This window comes from Cylas formicarius, unplaced genomic scaffold (genome assembly GCF_029955315.1).
Source record: "Cylas formicarius isolate icCylForm1 unplaced genomic scaffold, icCylForm1.1 PGA_scaffold_10__41_contigs__length_53128322, whole genome shotgun sequence".
NCBI classification, from domain to species: Eukaryota; Metazoa; Arthropoda; class Insecta; order Coleoptera; family Brentidae; genus Cylas; species Cylas formicarius.
In genome coordinates, this window is record NW_026844214.1 from 11,425,756 (window position 1) to 11,447,414 (window position 21,659).

General features: G+C 33.1%; 1 protein-coding gene across 4 annotated transcripts in view; it reads right to left on the minus strand.

The window, feature by feature from the left end:
* Positions 1-4,461: 4,461 nt before the first annotated feature.
* LOC132701014 (equilibrative nucleoside transporter 3-like) overlaps positions 4,462-21,659 on the minus strand; it is a 65,466-nt gene continuing 48,268 nt past the window's right edge. For 3 of the 4 annotated variants that reach the window (XM_060668653.1, XM_060668644.1, XM_060668635.1), the window contains exons 6-9: positions 21,250-21,434; positions 20,881-20,966; positions 19,622-19,821; positions 17,946-19,491 (exon numbers count right to left, since the gene is read on the minus strand). In XM_060668653.1, the coding sequence (XP_060524636.1) occupies positions 19,380-19,491; positions 19,622-19,821; positions 20,881-20,966; positions 21,250-21,434 (583 nt within the window). In that variant the 3' untranslated portion in view covers positions 17,946-19,379. Of the gene's footprint in view, positions 4,592-17,945; positions 19,492-19,621; positions 19,822-20,880; positions 20,967-21,249; positions 21,435-21,659 lie in introns of those variants that run through there. The other variant, XM_060668661.1, reaches the window with a different exon arrangement.

A 21,659-nucleotide genomic window follows, 5' to 3' on the forward strand; every position in this document is an offset into this window, starting at 1 on the left:
AACTTTCTGAACGATTTTACCACAAATGGAGCGGCAAAAATAATAGATCAATTTCAAAGAATAAATTTCCATTTTGGATAGAAACTCGTAAGTTTTACCGTTTGTATAGCATGGACTGATGCATCTCTGAGCCCAGGTCGAGTAGTATGTAAATTACCGATAGTCTAAAACATTCATCTCAGAATTCTACTTACGTAGATGAAAATCTCTTGCCATTTCGTCGGGATGTAAATAAGCATTGTTCTTCTAAATTTCAAATTGAATCGATGTATGTGGAAAGTAGAGATGCCGCGCAATGTGATTTTTATTGTTTTACCCATTTTGTTTTAAGTCCGGGCATGCATTTCGGATGCGCTTTTGATATTTGCATATCAATAAAATCCGACGACTCTCTTCTGCATTTCTGTATGCACACATTCCACAATTCGATACGTTTTTGTCGTTATGTATGCAGATTTGTCACGAAAAAGATATTTCCGTAGTATAGACAAGTTTTTGAATCTCGCGAAGTGCTTTTGGAAGCAGCTAAATAACTTTTATAGCAAGTCAACATAGACATGTTTGAAGAAAAAAAACAAAATGCATGTTAATCTTGGTCGAGATCAATGCCAACAAGAAAGAACTTTTAGTTATGATTGACTTTTGACAGAAAATATTAAACACCGGCCGAAAATAAGTATAATGAAAAGCCAATCGTTGCAAAATTATGTTATATATCAAACAATCACGCACAGAGTGCCGCAGTTGAAAAAAGGAAGTTAGCAGGATTGAAAGTTATGTAATTTGTTGGTAAATTTTGAACAACCTGTAAGTTATAAATCAATTTCAAAATGGTGATTCTTGTATCGATTTCTACAATAGTTAAATGGCGCAGTGTTTAAAATATTTTAACATCTTTTAAAATTTTTACAATAATCAACATTTCTACAAAACTATTGATATTAAAAATAAAAAAACCTGGAGGAACCTACCATAATTTTTAAGTTAAAATAACCAATAATTTCAAAATTACAAAAATTACACCTCAGTTTCTAAAATAAACAAAATTCTAAAATAAAAATTTTGTATCAAACACTTCACCTACTTTTCCTATTTTAAATAAAAATTAACACCTACAACGCGCTTACTGTTTTTATCTTCATTTAAACTAAATTTGAGTCACGAGTTTATTTGCCACGAGCGGAACGCATGACTTTTCTAACAGGAAACCGAAAGTCGCTTTTTTTAAAACTTAATTTTTCAAAACTACAAAATTAATAGTTTACCGCAAGAGCGTATTCAACTGATTGACTAACAAATAAGCGAAACAACAGTTTTATGTGATTAAAAGCTGACGCGGCCAAATCTAGCCGAGCATCTTCTTACTATGGGTCTAGGAATCGGCCGTGACATATTCATGCTTAATAAACCAGTGACATAAAAAGTTTATCAACCGTGTTGGATACTAGACTTTTTCTACAGTACATTTTTGCAAAACAACACGAAACCGCGATCGTCAGAATTGGCACACGTCAAAATTCAGGCGGTGAATAATATTTCCTCTTTACTAATAAATTTTTCGATTTTTGTAAAGGCCTCAGTAATTGTTCCAGTGGTGGCAGCTTTAATTTTCTTATATGGGGTCTTGTTTTTCTCTTTTTGTATTGACATGAACTTCTTGGTCGAAATCTACAATCCCCTCCTCGGTGCCCCTTATAATATTAATCTATGACCATCGCACTTCCAAAAATTGGTTTAGGGAATACTGTACCATTCTGGAGTTCTATGCCTATATTGTCACGGGTTTTTATCGCAATATGCTCGTTATTCTAAAATGAATACAGCAAACACTTACTTGAAAATTACATACAACAGTATTAGTTATAAATAGTTATAAATTTATGAAGACAGTTGGTTGCCAGGGTTGCACCGGTGTTTTCTTCTAGTAACATACCTACTTCACAGTATTCCACTGTGATTGAACTTCTTCTTCTATTAAAGAATGCTTAAAATGACTATATTTGATGTGGTCTAAGGTGTATAATGTATCCTACACTTGACCCAGCATTTTCCCCAACTATCTTGTTCTTAAAACCTGATCCATGATAGAATGTAGCAAATAATTCAAAAGTTCTTTGTCTGGTATACCCGATGTCTTTTTGGGCTTGGATATGAAGAAAGTTAAAAGGTGAATCTGCATTCACTAAAGAATCATTTAGTTTTTTTGTCCTAATTTTAAAAGAATTAAATTAAGTGTTAGTGGATGCTTGGGTGAACCCACCATTATTAGTGACTTAGAGCATTATTTCGATTTGAATTTATAGTATTAACCTTAGGTTTGCATCAAAAATTAATCGGGAACGGTTTGTCGTATTAGGAGACAAAGTATGAAGACCGCTTAGTATTATTTTGACGTATTAAATGAATGGTGACGAAATTTTGTTAACTCCAATATCTAGAATATTTGTTGTAGTTTTTGTAGAGAAAATAAATAAAATCTGTTATAATCCCATCCCGTTCAAATATCTGTTGACGGAACAAGCATATTATATGGTAAAGTATACAAATTATTTAGTACATGATTGCCAGAGATATCTGTTTCGAGGGAAAACTGATATGTGTGTAGGCAAAAACGTTGTCGTTGCATTAGAAACTGTGTCACAAATTTTCAACGTGTTTAAGTATACGTGGTAGCTCTTTTCGATCAGCATTTACTTTACCATAAAAAAGCACCGAATTTTTCTAAATTGAAATTATCATACTATTTTGATAAGTTTAATAGCATTTGTGGATGGCTGGCTATGCATTAGATGATATATCATTTCAATTACACCTGTATATAACGGTTTCTTAGTCATATTTCGGGCATTGTCTATAATTAAAGAAAAGTCACCAAATATGGAATACCATTTTTTTCAATTACAAAAATAGACATAAATATCTATGGGATCAAATAAATGAAAATAACATATTGTGATAAATGAAAGTTCACTTGTAAAAGTCAAAAATCCAAGTATCAAACTCTGGACTAGCACAATTTAAGCATTTAATCCTGCTTTCTCCACTTTTGTTCATGGAAGAAAGGCTTGAACAGAACATGCATTCTGCATTAGCAGTGTCCGGAAGTACATGGTTCACCAAGTCATCATATTCAGTGTCCTCGTCAAACTCGATAACGTCCTGTTCCTCCGAGTCTTCTTCTTCTGTACAATCATTCATATTTGCTTCGTTTGTTTGTTTCTCTTCCCAGTTTTCTTCTTATTCTTTGTCTTGCTTTCTGTTTCTTGTCTCTTCATATTTTTATTTACTAAATCATTTTTGTAGGGAGAAGATGTGATGACTGTTGCTACAGCAGCTTTTCTTCCTCTGTTAGCCACTTTTCTTCATTTCTCTGGCGCTAGACTTATGGCATGCGGAGACACCAGACAAAACCTGCTGCGATTAAGCCCGGAAGTCGAGGGTGTAGGTTCAGGTTGTACATTACCAGTTCTTTCTGGTACAGGTATTTCCTATTTCCATCAGAAGTTGACCAGTTTCAGATCTTGATTAAAATGGGATGATATTGTTTGTAAAACCGTCTCTTACAGCATTTTGTTACGCAGAAATAAAGTCGACGTCAATGAACACATTTTTATTTAAAGGCCCTAGTCCAGTGACTCTGAACCCGTTGCCAGCAATTTCACCTGTTTGTACTATGAAATAGGGATTTGCCATTATATAGAGTTAGATATCTGTTGTTGTTTCTAATCCACATACTTCACTATAGTATGTTTTTAATGGTCCCATAAAAGTCTTGTCTAACGGCTGCAATTTGCGAGTGTTATATGTAAGTCACAAAACTATGTCTACGTTATTTTTCCTTTGAGTTAGGAGTTGTGTTGGTATGTTGAATAAAGTACTTGAAGAAGTCTGTAAAGATGTTCATTTGAATTCATCCTAATGGGTGGACTGGATGAGTGACAACTCCGACTGATCCTGCAGGACTGCCTCTCATTAGCTGAGCACTCATCTTTTCTCTGGGAAAAATTGAAGAACCGTGACACAAAATAACCGGTACCATTCTTGCAAACAACTATTGTCATAAGAGATTCTCTTTCTGCTGATGTCAGTGGAGCAATCTGGCCTTTATCTTTGTGACCAATGATTTGTGGTATCTTACTGTGTACTATTGTGAGACCTGATTCATCCACGTTGTAAATACGGTTTGGTGGATAGTTATTTTTTGTGTAAAGCTCTCTAAGGAGTTTGGAAAAAGCATCAAATATTTCTTTATTAAATCCAAATGTTCTGCCCGGTTGGTCTTCTCATTGCAAGTTTATGTTTATGACGATTTAAAAATAACTTTAATTACTTTTTTCCAGCCATACCTGATTCATCGAAGGGATTCTGCAAATTCTTTCGCTTTGCTAGCAATTCTTGTTAGTCCTTAAAACTTGATCACCATCATTAATATGTATTCTACTAGCTAATATTTTTGGCCTGGGCACTTGAAAATGCTGTGCCGCTTTCGAATATCTCATTCCTATTCCTTTCCTTGGACGAATTTTATAGCTTCTGCCATTTTTCTTCATCTCAGGACTTTCGTTTCTTGGTTGATTGTGAAGTAGACATTCTAAAAACAAATATAACATTTTTTAAAGGAATAATAGCAAATGCCTAACATGTGAAATATCAAAACCTAATTATGGAATATTCTATAATTAAACACCGACGACTGTTCATATTTGGATTTCTACACTATTCAAATTCGTCTAAATATTTTTCAACTCACAACATTTTAGTGACAGAACATCACAAAGTGTTGAAATAAACATACTATACCTCGATAGATCGAATGAAACAGAAGACGGTCGTGTATTGCGTTTCAAACTACATTCTTAGAGAAATTAAGGTATTGCATATTAGGATACTATTCTATATTTGGTGATTTTCCTCTACTTATTGTCTATAGCTGGTCAAGCTACTTTATTGAAAGGCTATTAAATTGCTGTTCATAAAGATAAAAAAATTTGAAAAAAAAATCATATTAAGCGGCTTGGTTCGTGTCTGAATTCAGTTTTACGAGTCACGTGTGACCAAATTATATAATCCTAATCCATTGATTCCTCGGCTAAAAGCTAGAATGTCGGTACGTAAAGGTGAAATTTTAATATCATTCGACATGCGAACCTACTCCAAAGTGGTGATTTAAAAATGAAGCAAAATTGCTCGAATTTGGGTTTGCACGCAATTCATGAATTTTTATGATAACTTGTCATTTTGGTTGGGAAATTTTCATTTATTGTTTCTAGTCGAAAATGAAATCTTTGTATTTGTTTGCTAATCTCAATAACGTTAAGGGACTCTTCCCCATTTGAGCATTAACTCGTCGATTTAAGAATAGTGGAGGTAGATTAATTAAATATAAAGGATTCACATCAACGAATAGCCATCAAGTTAAGAACATTTTTGCTTGTAAGAAGGGCGACGAGAGAAAATTTCTTATTTGGTGGAACAAACATAGATATAATCCTTTGCATTTTGTTTATGGGAAAATTTGAAGAACGCTGAATTGCATTTGTATGTTTTAATCGTAACTTAATATTTATTTCTATACATGCAGAACCTGTACGTAGTTTGAAATCTATGTAATGATATATAAGTTATATCGATATTTTTCAACTTTCGCGAATAGGTGAACAGACTCGTCCATGCGTCCAGAATAAATAAAAAAATTTACACAACTACCCAAAACATTATTTGACAGTAGTAGTAGAGTCAAGTATAAGCATTTTGAAAGCTACGAGGCACCATTTAAATATAACCCGTTCATACTCTTGTTCCTTTTTAAAATGTTTTCTATAAAAGCAAATATTTTGAGTGGACGGACTATTGAGTTTAACGTCAAAATTAAACAAAGCAGTCCATTTTCCTATTCTCGTGAATTGAAAAGAAAAAGCCCCCAGTCTTCTAATATCCATCTGTAATATATTTTTTGAGGCAGACTAAGGGATTTCGATTCATCTTGAACATCAAACTTGATATCTAAACTACTTATGTTTTTTAGACTTAAAAAAAATTAATATTATTATTATTATTAGTTATATTATTATTACAATATTTCAATATTACAATTACAAAGACTGTTTGACCTAGACACCTAGGTTAAAAACCCTGTATGTGTCAAAACCCAACATTAATTAATTTATCAAATTACAAATAAATCATTCCTAATTAAAATCAGAAAATTTAAATTAACTAAACAATTAAGATTAAGCATACCATCCAAACATGGAAGAGTTTTCGAGAAGATAGGTGTTGGCCTCTCCAGAAAATATCTTAATTTCTTAAATTTTTTTTACACATACAAGAAGCAGATTACAAAATTTTGGGCCTAAATGAATTATTGTCTGCTGAATAATAGATCGATTACTTTTAGGGACGATAAGATTTCTGCGAATATTTGTTTTATAATTATGGATGATTAGTGCCTGCCTGGAAAAATGTTTATGAATGGATATACATGTACTCTAAACAAACAATGTGGTAATACTGCAAGTATCTGTACCACAAAGTAACGTACTAGAGTAAAATTTCGGTCGTACCAGTCTTTTTAGGTTTTTATCAACCATCACGCCCAAGTACTTTATAACATTATTTTTCTTATAAAAGTAATTAAAAAAAAAATAAATTTCATACGAAGTGGAAGATTTATGGAAACGTTTCTGACTTCAATCCTTTCAAATTTTTGAGGCATGGATCGTCTAATTCGAAGTGATTTCAGAAGCTATGTGAAGAATATCAAAAATGAAATTCCTTACAATCGCAAAAAGTCTTGGCAACTGGTGTCAGTTAAAAGTTACTCCTCCATTTCACCTAATAATGGGTCGGAGACATGCGACCTTTCTGAGATTTGTAATTGCGTGGGGTACCTGAACTGGATATTGGATGCCGGGCCACAGCACATACTGTGCCTTGGGGGCCTTTATCTTGAAGTACTCGAAGTACTCAAATCGTTTGATCCTGAAAAGCGCCGTGGTTCAGACGGAATTCCACCATTTTTAGTAAAGGAATGCTCTAACGGATTCTCGGACCCTGTGCTTTTGTTATTTATTCAATCATTGCTATCGCATGTCATTTCGGTTCTCAAAAACGTTCAAAATAATACCATGAATAATTATTGGTTTGAATAATAATAATAATGAATAATTATTATTTATGTATTTGCTAAAATTTTCGGCAAGCTTGTTTATAATTATTCTTTGAATTTGGTGAAGAGGCCAATTGTTTCAGAACAGCATGGTTTTTTCCCAAATCGATCCATGTATGGACAATGGTGTCCAAGTTGAAAAATTACTATATATCCCGACTTCAAGTTACAGGAAGATATTCAGCACTGTGGACCAGCAAAAATAAGGTTCTCTAAATAAACTTTCTACTCCGTCAATATTAGCACTCTGAAAAGAATAGACGAAATGTGGAATGTCATATAGACAATAGACAAGTAAAAGTGTTCAACAGGACTCGCGCGTATCTTAGCATGTAACACGCGTATGACCATAATATATATATATATATATATATATATATATATATATATATATATATATATATATATATATATATATATATATATATATATATATATAATAATATATATATAATGACACTATATTCCGGGATATCATCCGTTCGCTTGTTGAAACTGGAATCCTGCAGTGTTCGCACATCCTATTTTCAAAATTTGAACTGATTTTTGTTGCTGGTTAACTCCTGAACATTATTGCATCACAAATTTTTCCTAGGCTTTTGTCTTTTAAATTATCTGTCTACAACAATGGCCCTTGTTGTCGCGAATTTATCCTTGATTTTAGCAGTAAAACTATGCGTTTAGAACGCCTGTACAATTAATCGATTTTACATGGTTTTTTAAATGGCAACTGAAGGTTTGGACGACGATTTGTAGCCAACTTCTGCTCTCTTTAAAATGCCGCCGTCTGAAAGCGACCTAAGAGTTTCAGAAATCGGTCTGAGCATATGATACCGGGGTAGTAAGGTAGTAAGGTTCTCCATGTTCCATGTTCTTCGTTCCGATCATTTTTACTAATCCGGTATAAAGAACCCAAATTAATATAAATGCATTCGGCCTCCAGTTTTGGTATTGTATTGGTTTTGTGGATTATGAATTTATATATATTTATGTAAGCATTTTCAAGTGGAATCTAAATATATATGTAATTCGTAAGGTGAAGTATTTAAAAATACAATCTGTCCTACATTGGCTTCTCCATACAGGGATCTTCGCTCATATTATACCTACAGCAAAGATTAAAAGGGTGAAATAAAAAGAAAATTAGTGCTAACTGGCTTCAGATTCAAGATTGGTCAATCGGTTAGAGAAATATCGGCGTAAAACCGAACATGGCGGATATCATTTTTTGACAGTAAATCCGTTAGTTCAATTGCTAGCTGTCAAAATTCTGACACAAGACAAGTCTTTTGCTATCTCTCCCGCCTTAACTTTCGTTTTTCTTGGGGTCGGCATATTGGATTTTTCGATTTTTGGAAAAAACGTAAAATTACCAGTTCAGTGATGTTTCACAAGTGCAATTTTTTTTATACTCGCTTCTCTAAAATACCTAATTATACACCTAGTACGGGTTTAGGAGCAATCGTTTGTTTTTGCTGTTTTCTAACGAATTTATTCCTGGTGTTTTGCAAAAATGTACCCAAAAACTAACAGTCGTAGAAAAAGTACAACACGTTCGGTAAACTTTTTAAGTCACTCGTTTATTAAACACTCGCTCTGGTTGTGCCAAATAAACACTTGACTCCAATGCCGTTTACCACACTTGTTGCTTAATGTACTATTATCACACCTGGTAAAGTTGGGTCTTAATTATTGTATAAGTTGGCCATGATTTATTTGTCACTTTTTTTCCATCTGACTTTGAGGTTAAATAAAAAAAAAAGCTTCAAAATTATACTCTATTAATTTTATTAATTATTATTTTTTCATTAAATGGTGCGACATCTTGCCCTCCGAGATCCCCTGACCGTTCGACCTTGGATTTCTTAATCTGGAGTCACACAAAAAATGAGGTCTATAAATTTTTTGATCCTCCCAAGATTATAACCTCGAGATAAAGATTTTTGGATACACTGAGAAGCATTAACGGAAATACACTTGCTAGGGTTGTACGAAAAACAGTTACCAATTGCCGATGTCTCGATGTACGTTGTTCAAATGTTAATAAAATTAACGAAGACTTTACTCAACTTTTCTTTTTAAAAAACTCACGGACGATAATTTGCAACGTTCATGTTGTATTTAAAATTCAATGCGTTTTTTATGTGTTGCTTGTTAATTCTTAACGTTAAATAAATCATGGTGTACTTATAAAATAATTAAGACCTAACAAAGTGTGATAAAATCTTTTGTGCACTTCTGAGACATCCCTGAACTGGAAATTTTACGCCCTTTCCAAGAATCGAAATATTCGATATGGCGAGTATAAGAAAAATTAAATTAAGGCAGGTTGCGAGATAAGAAAAAACGATATGATACACCATGTCGCATTTCGACAGCTTTCAATTTAACCTCTTGGGATTTACTGGCAAAAAAACTAAATAAGCCATATTCCATTATGAAATGCACTAGGTTTCCCCTAAAACTTTCCCCATTTAACATTTGTTGTATAATAGGAGCAGAGATCCGTGTATAGAAAAGCGAATGTGGGACACATTGAATATCGTCTTTATTATTGAACACAACCTATTTTTGAAGAAATTTAAACTTTTTGCTCTTTGTACCATCAATCTTTCATTTAGAAAAATCGTGTAGAGCTTAAGTGCCAAACAAATTGTGCTGATTCCAATGTACATATTTCATTAAAAAAAGTATAATGTACCAGAACCACAGCTGAACGAAAAACTTATCGTACACTGAATAGAACTGGGCGAACTAGATTGTCTACCAACTCCTGGAGCGAAAGTATATTGCACATCCGGAACAGCAATTGATGAAAGATGTTTCAATACGCCGACAGACCACATTAATACATTTTCTTAAATTTCGGGTAAAGCAATTTAGAAAAAACTAATATAGTTGTACTACTTAGTTAACTATTATCCTAACGTTACTCGGAATATAAAATCTTGTATAGTATGGAACGAGGTATAGAATCAATTTGTTACATTCTATGAAAAGATATTAAAAATGGTTCCAAGCGGCATTTTATTTTACTGAATCTTCCTTTGTGTAGTTTGTCACCTTTTCAAAGTTTTTGTTTTACTGCCTTATTTATGTCAATAAATAATTTTTGTCACATTTGTTATGCCCACTTATTAATATAATCCTCCGGTATGTCAGATTGATGATATTGCGTGAAAAATTAAAAAACCGGTAACTTCAAAGTTCAACTAATGTTTAACGGCGAGCCGTTCTGTCTATTTTTATTGTTAATAATCACTTGTTGCCAGTTTTCCACACTAAGTATTCCTAAAAATAATAATGAAAATAGCAAGCTATGATAATATAAAACAAGCAAAACAAATAGAGGGCAAAATTTTTAATGTGAGACTTATTGCAATTCGAAACTATAACCCGCACGAATCTATTGGAGAAATGTCTGAGATATATAGTCTGTTCATAGATATAAGAAATTGACCAATTGCTTTTGAATGGGATTATCCAAGGGTGGTCATTAACTTACAATGCAACAAGATTATTACCTAAAGTTTCGGAGTTTAAATTCAGGTAAAATTGTGGTCCGAAATAGAAAATAATTTAACACCTACCTGTGTTTAACATTCTTTAGTTTGGTATCCTACTTAGTTTATTAGTAATCATTCTTATTTCGTGTGTAATAACAGCGTGTGTCGAATCTTGTGCGAATTATGCAAAACATGTGCGAGTCTAGTGTATCTCAGGAGATGCTCCTGCCCAAATGTAGAAAACACTATTCTATTCAGACTAAGGAAGTTATAAACAATTTTTATTTGACCTTCATTGAAAGTCGTGCCAGCAAGCAAGCATCTTTAGAAGAAACGGCCACATTGACGAAAATTCCAACATCAACTGTATGGAAAATTGTGAATAATCCCATTTCAGCGAAGAAAAAAAGCGATGCTGACATGTAGATGAAAGTGATCAAGATGTAGTACAGCGTAAAATTTATCAGTTATACGAGGAACAAAGCGTGCCTACATTAATTAGGAGGCTTGAAAAAGATGAAACCGATGTTATAAATCTGGCAGAACTACATTATGGAAGTGTATTTAACGCATGGGTTTTAGATTTCAAAAAATTGACAAAAGCAAGTTTTAATGGAATCTTTTAGAATTCAGAAATGGCGACTGGAATATCTAGAAAAAATTAGGATTTACAGAGAACAACAAAGGCCAATTATTTACTTGGAAACCTGGTTCGACACTTATGATACCCCGGAAAATGGTTGGGTTGACTCAACTGATAAGTGTAAAACAAACGCGCCATCAAAAAGAGGTAAAAGGATAACTATTTTGCATGCTGGCTCTAAAGTTGGTTGGATTGCAAATGGACTTTCTCTATCCGCGAAGAAAAGATTCTTCTCTGGATTACCATGAAGACACCACCGTTGATTTATTTGAAAGTTCTAAAAACAAACTAGTTCCAAACATTCCTCCTAATAGCGTAATTGTAATGGACTATACAAGTTATCACAGTAGAAAGTTGACTGAAACCCCTTCCTCATGTGACACAAAACCAACAATCCAAAACTACATGTATAATAACGACACTTATTTTCACTAAGATTATACCAAAAAGCAATTAATTGAGGTTCTACAAAGCTTGAACCTGCAAAAGGAATACGTCTGCAATCTAGGGCTTGCAGTTTTAAGACTTCTTTCTACCTTACCACTTTATATTTAATCCCATTGAACATGTTTGGCACCAACTGAAATCTGCCATTCGTCGTAACAATGTTTTTCCTCGTGTTAACTCCAATGTCCTCAAACTTATAGAAACCGAAGTTTTTAACATCCCTCGACAAAGTTGGACAAATTCTGTAAAACATATAGAAAAAGCAGGACAATCGTATATCCATATTGCAAATAATATAGAACAAATAATAATTTGAACAGGCGATGATAGCGATAGTGATACTGATATATTATCTGAATAATTTTAAGTAATTTAAGTAGGTAATAAAAATAATTTGTAATTTTATCTTAGATTTAAACATAGATACATACATAAATAAATATTGTTTAGTATTTTTTCTAAACAAAACCCCAAATAATTAAATTCTAAGCAAAGTACGGACCTGTTCGGCCATATTTCATTCTTACAGCTTGCCGGGTCCTTCCTTAATTCGTATCAGTTAGTCACTTTCTTATATCTATGAACAGACTTTACCTTTTTTTATAAACCATAGTTTAATTAGCTACTCGCTAGTTATTCCACAAATGTCCTTGTCATAGAGATTAAGTAATAAAATTTTTTACTCATCTCGACTACCTGATCCATTCTGACCATACCTGACAGCAATGCAATGAAAGCCTCCAACCCAATTTGAATTCCCATACACCTAATAAGAGATGTTTTGCGATGCGGATTATCTCTGACGCTCGTATTACAAACGACACACTTGAAGCTAAGGAGGTGATTAGCACCGCACAATTATGTTCCGACGATCCTGGGGTATACTTAGGTCCAGGGTGCTGGCGCCTTCATAGTACCACAGAACAGATGAATCATGAAAAAGTGTAAATTCTTCCGAAATGTCAAGATGAACAAGTACGGAAATGGGAATCCAGTATCCGTTCTTAGTAATTAAGCTGTATTTACATATTGTAAAATCTATGGTTATTCTTTATTATGTTCGTCGTAACCGTGCCAGCGATTTTAATGTAATCAATTATACATCAAGTGCTTTTTGGATTTTCGCATTGTATTTTAGTTAACCCACCTAAATTTCGTACTACATTTTTTCTTGTCTTGGCACTTGAGTAACATTGCTAAATGTCCTATCATTCTATGTTATGTTAAAATACAGACATAGGCAAGTGCTGACAGTATTTATTTGCCTTATAAAATAGAATGTTTTGCATACAGCTACAAAAATTTTGTCTCCAAAACACAAAACTACAAGAAAAATACTGATATGCATCTCTGTTCTTGGCGTGTTTACAAAATACCTATAGTATTTGGATGAAGTTGTCAATGCTAATACATTTGTCCTAGTTCAGTATGCAGTATTCTCTTCATACGTTGCAGAGTTTACCTAATAATGAATCGGTAGTTACTAATTCCTGCTGATATCGGTTTTTAGTAGTTTAGTGCAAGTATCAATTGGGTTGGCCGAAAAGTATAATGCTAACAACGCATTAGCAATCGCTTTGTGTGGAGCAAAAAAAACATAGCTATTGGTATATTGTAACGTATTTTTGATTTGCTAGTAGCCAAACGTCTGTGACGAAATCAAAACGATGATCACCTGTTTTCTTTAAGAAGAAACTTTTTATTCATTCTGACCTATGGCGAGTAAAAGTTGATTAAAAATGGTTTACTAATATTTATTTTTTTTTACTATAAACACCAAAGTTTAACTTCAGCCGCATAATCAAAACATACCACTTTGCCATCGCAACTTTTTGTATATCTAATGCACTCCATATTTCAATCGGTCATAATATGTAATCCTGTACCATCAATAAAACGATCTGGGCTATATAAAAATATATTCTTTAAACTTTGAAGCTCTAAAATTTGCTACTACTGCTCTAGCTTTGATATAGGAGACGACAATCACCATCATTAGTCCTCGAAATCACTCTCTCGAAAAGGATCATTTAAAAAGAGTTACTTACCCCAGAGGTTTTATTGCTCATTTTCTTAAGAGATATGTTAAAAGCTTCACTATCGGATAAGCCAAACATTGTGAAAAGGTTATATTATAGCCCTTTGCGACCATCTGAAAGGAAATTCGTGGCGTTGTGTCACAAGCCAAATCGGACGAGCCAGTCGGGTGGAACAAAAGTTTTCTACTCGATTTCAACGGGGGATAAAAGCAAAGGCCGAGTCCCTTATTACGCGGTTCACAAATCTACTTTAACTCCCTGGATTCATATTAATACCTCTGCTTTAATTTCACCGAACTTTTGTTCGTTTTTGCACGCGAAATCTTCTGTTAGAGGTTGCCCGTTCGGGTAATATAAGCTCGAATGTGATACAATGCTAATTTTAATTAAAAGTTTTAATAAACGTTACCCAGAACAAAACGCTAGAGAATTAATCTGGAAGATGCAAAAAATCGAAAGCGGATTGAAAGAGTGTGTGTAGCATATTACAATTATTTTTCGAGTTTTTTACAAAATCAGTTAAAAAATGTAATATTTACCTTACTGTTCCCGGCCGAAAAATTCAAATTCCTCCGCCCTTTTTGCTTCGGGTTACAGATCGACGCCAGAAAGTTAATCAAACAACAAATCTTCGGGGCCAGAGCTGTCAGAGAAATATTTACAGAATTTTTCATTAATTCCTGCATTGGGATAAAATTTAAATAGCAGTCCGAAACGCTCTGCAAATTTCAAACCCTTATACTTTTATGGTATTTACTACATCACTACAAATTAACAATGCTGGAAAGAACATATTTTTAAAGCTAATGGTACCTTCTCAATTCTACTGCAAGCAAGAAATTGATTAAATTAAACCGTGTAATCAGTGGATTATTAGGTTGATGCCAAAATGATTGAAAAGCGATATTAGTTTTCAGCATAAATTTAAACAGGTAGTTTATGATGACCATTAGAGCAGAGGTCATTTCTCGGATGTTGTCGTCGTAATAACCGACCGGAAATGAGTTATAGTGGAAGTAGTGTGATACAGCTGTTTATTGCCAGAAAGGCATCAGGATTATGTCGACACCAGGAGCCATCCTATCAGTTACCATGTTGTGTAGACGTACAGGTAATTGCAGAATTTAATAGGCTGTGTTTTGCGTATGGAAATTACATGCGAATAACGCGGAAACCGGCAGCTTATAATTGCCGGAGGTTTTGGACAAAATTGAAATATTAAAACTTGAAATATTTGTATATATGCTCAATCTATATCATTACACAAATAACATACTTTACGTTAACAATATCTTTAACGAATACCGATAACGGTAAAATTGGGGCTTAGTGACAAACTCGATAACATTCCGTTAAAAAGGTAATACTTATGAAAAGCCATTGCAATCATGAATGAAGGAATATAGCAAAAGGATCCAAAAAGTTAAAATATGACAGAGAGAATATTATAAATAGCTACGAAATTTAACAAAGTCCTTCTTTAGAATGAAACGTAGTATAAGGAAAATTAATTCCACCTACAATATTCCAGATATGACTTTTTCGTAAACTAGACTAAGTCAAACCTTCCTTTGGATGCAGAACTTTTACATTGCTATTCAAATAACAGGAAAGTCATATCTTTGCTATTATTTACTTTAGTGAAAAATTGTGAGGCACTGCTTCAATGTTGATAATACAGACGTTTAGTTGAGGCAGTATACATATAACACTAATGGAACTTTGTTTTCCTTACATTTGTAACTTCATTACTCATGTAATAAATGAGGGTTTTAAAAGTCACTATTTTCCCACATGCTGGAAGCAGACCATTATTACACACATTGCTAAAATTAGTAATCCTAGAGAAAGAATCCTGAATACCCAAATTCGTGGGCATATTAATTAAAAAAAAATTATTGCCGAAAGGTAATCCAGTTTTTGAAATAGCTATAACTGTACAACTGCAATGACAGATTTGACGGATGGCATTTTCGGCGCACGAGATTATAATAAAATTACTGCTTTGGTATTATTAGATTTGACAAAAGCATTTGGTTTTTTGAATCACAAGATTTTAATTGCTATATTGGTTTTGATAATTCCTAATTAGATGATTTTGAAATAATAGGACCCAGGAAGTTGTGGATAATAATCTTTCTAGCTGTCTTCCCGTTAAGAATTGTATTTTTTTGTGGAATGTGTTGAAGGAGTTCAGTGATAAATCTGTTTTTCTTTTTATAAGTGCAGTTATGATGTTGTCGACATATCGATAGTTCTGTAGGAATAATATGTATATACATTTATTTATTTATTTACAATTCATTCATTTTTATTTTCCTCTCCAGTTTCCCAAAGTTATTACTTACAAAGTGTTTACTTTGTTTGTAGCTGTTTAAATTATTGGATTATTTGTGGTTCATTTTGTTGAAATAAGTTGTTAAATAATTTGCAGTAGTTTGCTGTACTCTATATCTTACGGTTCCTAAGACCCATTGGTGAGGATTAAATTTGAAGCGCCCTGTATAAAAATTGAAAATATTAAAATTAATGTGCGCCTTTTCACAAAGGGATTTGCAACAGAAACAGTCGAACACCATAAATTAATTATTTTCAGTCATCCAGCAAACTTCCTAATATCTGCTCAGGCAGCATCGACAAACTGGACGTCCAAATGATCGGATAGTCGTTACACGAATGTATTCGTGACAAAGCTGCTAATTTACAGGATTTTAATTTGGCAAACGTATTACTGTATTCAATTCCGAAACGCCATTAGATGTAATCAGCGCTTTAGCGATATATAAATTGGTATAAATGCGAATAACAATGAAAATCCCAGGTGATGAGTTACAATGGCATAATAATTTATATGGAAGCGTCAGTTTAGAACACGTATGTTATGCCGGCGTCAAATATTACCTTTTGTGTTTGACAATAAACAATGGCACAGTAGCAGTCCTGATAATGTAATCAATCAAGGACTATTTGCCGTTTAATGTAGACTTGCCGGCATATATGAAGTTAAAAATCGAGCGTTTGGTCGAAATACATTTTCGTACCCTTGATAGGCCTAATAAATTAATATGCTGTATTATTTCAGTCAAATGAAACCACGAAAAATTTTGGTTTGATTTATGTCTGTCCCGAATATGCCACTTCACTGGTCGAATAGGCCAATTGGGATGTGGCCAATAGGCCAGTGTTGCACCGTCAACAAATATTTATTTCATTGCCATGGCAACCAAAACTGTCCCGAAAGGGAACTGAATCAGTCCCAAAAGTAAACAGAAAAAGTAAAAAGTTTCATCTGACTCTGGCGTCATTTCCATTTAAACTACAAATTTTTTGATAGACTGGTGTACCACTCTCCAAACTCCGAAGGCTAATTAGCTTAGGTCCAATAGCACACAGTCACATGAATTAGTTTTCAGATATTCTGAAAGAATTGTCATATGACGTAAATCGGGAACTAGTTCGTTTGCATTTTGGTTCTGGCTTCTTATTTCCTACATTTCTCTTCACATTGGTGCGACAGCTTCGCATCCAATGAACGTTTGCTACAATGAGAGCAGGCTGTCAAATATTTAAAACGGCTAGTATACGGAAAAGTTTTTGACAAACTTGACATTGGAATCTTCCAGTTATCCACCAAAAACTGGACAAGTTATACAAAACTTTGCATTAAATGTGAGCGATATGTTTTAAGTAACGGGCGATGCTACTTTATGCAATTTGTAATTTTGTTTTTGCTTAGTCACAATAAGTGCTATACACGGTGTTTGACTCACCAGTTTATTTAACACGAGCGCAGCGAGTGTTTAATAAACGAATGACTTAAAAAGTTTACCGAACGTGTTGCATACTATACTACGACCGTTAGTTTTTGGGTGCATTTTCGTAAAACAACACGAATACATTCAAGACGTGGGAAATAACACCGAAAACCCGTACGATAATACCCCGGAAACGTGCGAAGTGGCTCGGATGCGTGGGAAACGAAACTGACGTGGTAAAGTGATAATTCCCGCACTCTAGATCGGTGTGTAGTTGAGCATTTTACAGACGGGAGTAGAAAAAAGCAATTAGAAAAAAAATTTTATTCTTATTATTATTTATTTCGAAGAAAATGCAGCATACCACCCATGACCAATTTGGCCATTGATAACATAGGAACAATACAACAATTAACATTCCAAAGTGGTGGCAATTATTGAGTGTGCCATTCCAATGGTGAATTTACAATTCATTTTTTGAAAGTAAGGATCTACTTCCTTTTACAATTTATTAGTCACTTTGTCTTTTTCTATAGAATGTGTCTTAAAGGGGTATGTAAGATACAGGGTGATGAAATTAAAAAACAGATATCGATTCTTTAAAATTTTATGAATATTTTGTAATGTATTACCTTAAAATTTGGTACCCGCCTCACACTGCAATTCTGATTTGAAATAGTCATAATTTTTTTCTAAAAGGTTTATTCTCAAAAATAACACCCAAATTTGTTATTCAAAATAATTTGAATATTCCCATTACGTTACTTTATCGAATTTTAACGCTTAAAAATGTCCAGGAAATCAGTTCCTGAATAAAAAAATTATAGTCATTTTGCATAAAAAAAACTTGGTAGTCTTTGTGAAGTAGAAAATTCAAAATTGTATTTAAATGTAATTGTCGCCAATTTCAAACTAAGTTAATTTGCTAATTTTGTTGACATTTTTTAGAAACACCCTATACAACTATGTCAAACATTATTTACTTTTACGCTCTCTCTTTCCCGGTGTTTTGGTATGATATTTTTTCCAACTTTTGCCTTTAATGCTCGTTAAGTTACGGAAAATCGCAATACTACTTACGTTGGTGCAATAAAAAAAGAAAATAACCCTGAAACTGACCCTACAAATTAACTCGAAAAGCTTTTACGATCAGGTCATTTTATAGGATTCATTACAGGAAGTAAAGTTTCACTGGTTCGTTCAGCGCAAACAGACACAACGACAATTCGAATCCACATTTTTTTTGTGGAATTAAGCCATCTTCTTCAATAACATAACCGACGTACATCGGCATAACAAAATTCAAAAGTAGAAAATAATGTAAAAAGCCACCAAATCTAATTTGCATTTTTTTTTCTTTTATGAAATTAACAACAACAACGTAGGCCATTATCAATTATTTAAAAAAAATCGCATTTCGGGGATGAAAAATTAGATTCACATGCGTTTTGCTAAAAATAATAACCTGCAATCAAGTTAACAAAATATATACCCATCAACAAACCCTTCAGATCTTTGAGAAAATTTGAATATTAGTTTTGACGATTTTTCTGTTGCTCGGTAAATAAAATTTTCCAAATGTACAGTGCTCACAAACTAAATAAATAATATTATATTGATTTGAAGATGGGAACGCTTACAAACTTATCTGTTAGATATTTGGCTGGATTTGTGCCATTTTCCTGGAATTCCAAATTTCTCATAGGAATCTTTCATTACCGTAAAAAGTAGAGAATATTGAAATATTTATCAATTAATTTAAATTATTTTTAAAATTAATTTTACACAGCCTGAATTCTTATCGCTTGATCCTAATTATGTTTACAAAAGACTGACCAAAATGATTCCAAGAGGCGAGGTAATTGCCGCCATTCCTCCCAAAAATAACATGCTTACAGAAAAGGATAGATCCAGTTTATCTTTTGGGACAAGTCTGAAACAGAAGGAAGTTTAGTCTATTCACATGAATGCGTACTGTTTGTGAATTTTTTAAGTTCCCGCTATTTTCAAAAAACCTTTTCAGGTATTTTTTCAGATTTACAAAGCAGGGAGCAAGTACCTACCTAATGTTTTTCAGCGTAATTGCGTTCATAAAGAAGCCTAAACTGCACTGATGAAATGCCATTATCAATATATATTCCCAGTCATGGTTGAATATGACATCTGTGTGGTTTCTTGGACGTGCATTGGAAAAGAATATGGTCGGAATGATAATCGAAGTCCTAACTGTTACAGCAATAAACAGAAACGACCAAGAAAAGTCCTGAAATGTATGTAAGAAAACCATTTGTTCAACTGGAACTTCAAAACATTTTCTAAAATACCCTTAAATTCAAATTTTGTTATGACATTTTCGAGTATGCCGGTCTTTGATAAGACATTAAATACCTTAACAAACTTATTATTAATATATCTAATTTATTCCAGATTTTCAAAAAGTTTCACTTTTGAGATATTATGGTTACTATTTATAAATACTTTTCGTACTGCATAGGTCGTCCCAAAAGTGTTAAAAGTATCACAGTGCATATTTTTAAACAGTATTTTGAATTTCTTAAACCCCCTTTATTTTATGGGACTTTTGGATTATACTGTCCAAATTACTGTATCTTTCAATAGGGTTTAATTATTGAAATTTTGTCTAAATGTATTTAGTTATAATTCTTCGAATACTTAAAAAGTGTTTAAGTTATGTATTTAATGTGTGTACGCATGCATTCAATTATAAAATACTTTCCATCTTATTTATGCTGTCCAAAATTGTAATATAAATGGTATATCAAATATGATTAGTTGGGGTTTAGGTAAAATGAAACTTTTCACAACTCACAATTATTATACGTTTTATACGTTTGGGAAATTTACCCAAATGTAAACCTTTTTGAGGTAGCCAAGAAACTCGGAATACTAGAAAGTGGCACTTTTGGAACGCGAATATAGTATACCAGGACCTATTAGCAAATATTGAGCCTTGTGGTGACTGCAGGGTAAAACCAAAAATGTTCGCACCTGAACGGCCTTCTCCTGACACGCCCCAATTTATTGAAAAAGGGAGCTACAAGTTTTTGAAACAAGTCTGAGTTGTTCTTTAGATACAATGACTTAAATAATAGACATTCACAAGCTTATGCGGAACTTTTCAGGCTTTTGTTATTGGAGTTACACTTTGATTTGAAAATATTTGAATAAGAGTCGAATTTTATTATTCTTCCTATCCTGCCCATTTTATAATTTTGTTTTCTTGAAGATCTGGGTTTAGACTGTTTTACGAAATCGGTGTTTAATTCTAAGAAATAATATTGGATAAATGAGGGAAGCTTACCTTATCAAATTTGTTTGACAGGGCTCTGCCTGCTATATCACATACTGCTGGTATTAGATACGTGGCAACAGTTACAAAGTAGGTTTCTGAAAAAACAAGACCCGAGTAAATAAGCGAAACATTTCTGAAAACAAAGTTTTTGCATCAAAACATTCTCCGTCATGTGATTTTTAAAAAATTTGTTGATATATTTGCTACAATATTTGTTCTACTGATATGCATTTGCACTATTCCGAAAAATTCGAAATGTTCACTAGATAGTTCAAAATTTCTCATTCTTAGGTTTAAATTAATTATTTGATATAAAAAAAAATATATATTAGTGCGGCATATTTTAAAATAAATCTGAAGAAGTAACTTGTCACTTACTGCTCCATACAGTTTCGCTGTCGTATTCCTCAGAAACAACGAGGTTAGTAATGGCGTTAGCCGGAAATAGCAACAGTGTGCTATTTAGTACAACCACTTTCCAAATTAATTTAAGAGCTTTGAAAATATCCCTGATCGAGTTTATCTTCTTTTTGGTTTCTTCTTTAGTTGCGTTAGCATAGTATCTAGAAAAAATAACCACTGTGACATCGGATAGTTATAATTAATCATGATGTTATGCTGCAGGTTGAGATTCATCGTGCTCAACTGGAGAAACATCCGCCTAATTTAATTTCTAATACTTTGTTATATTTTAATTTTTAATATTAAGTGATATTCTCGCTTTTTAATGGAAACCAAAAACAAGGGCGAAATTCATAAACAATCTTTAACGACTTCAGATTCCTAAA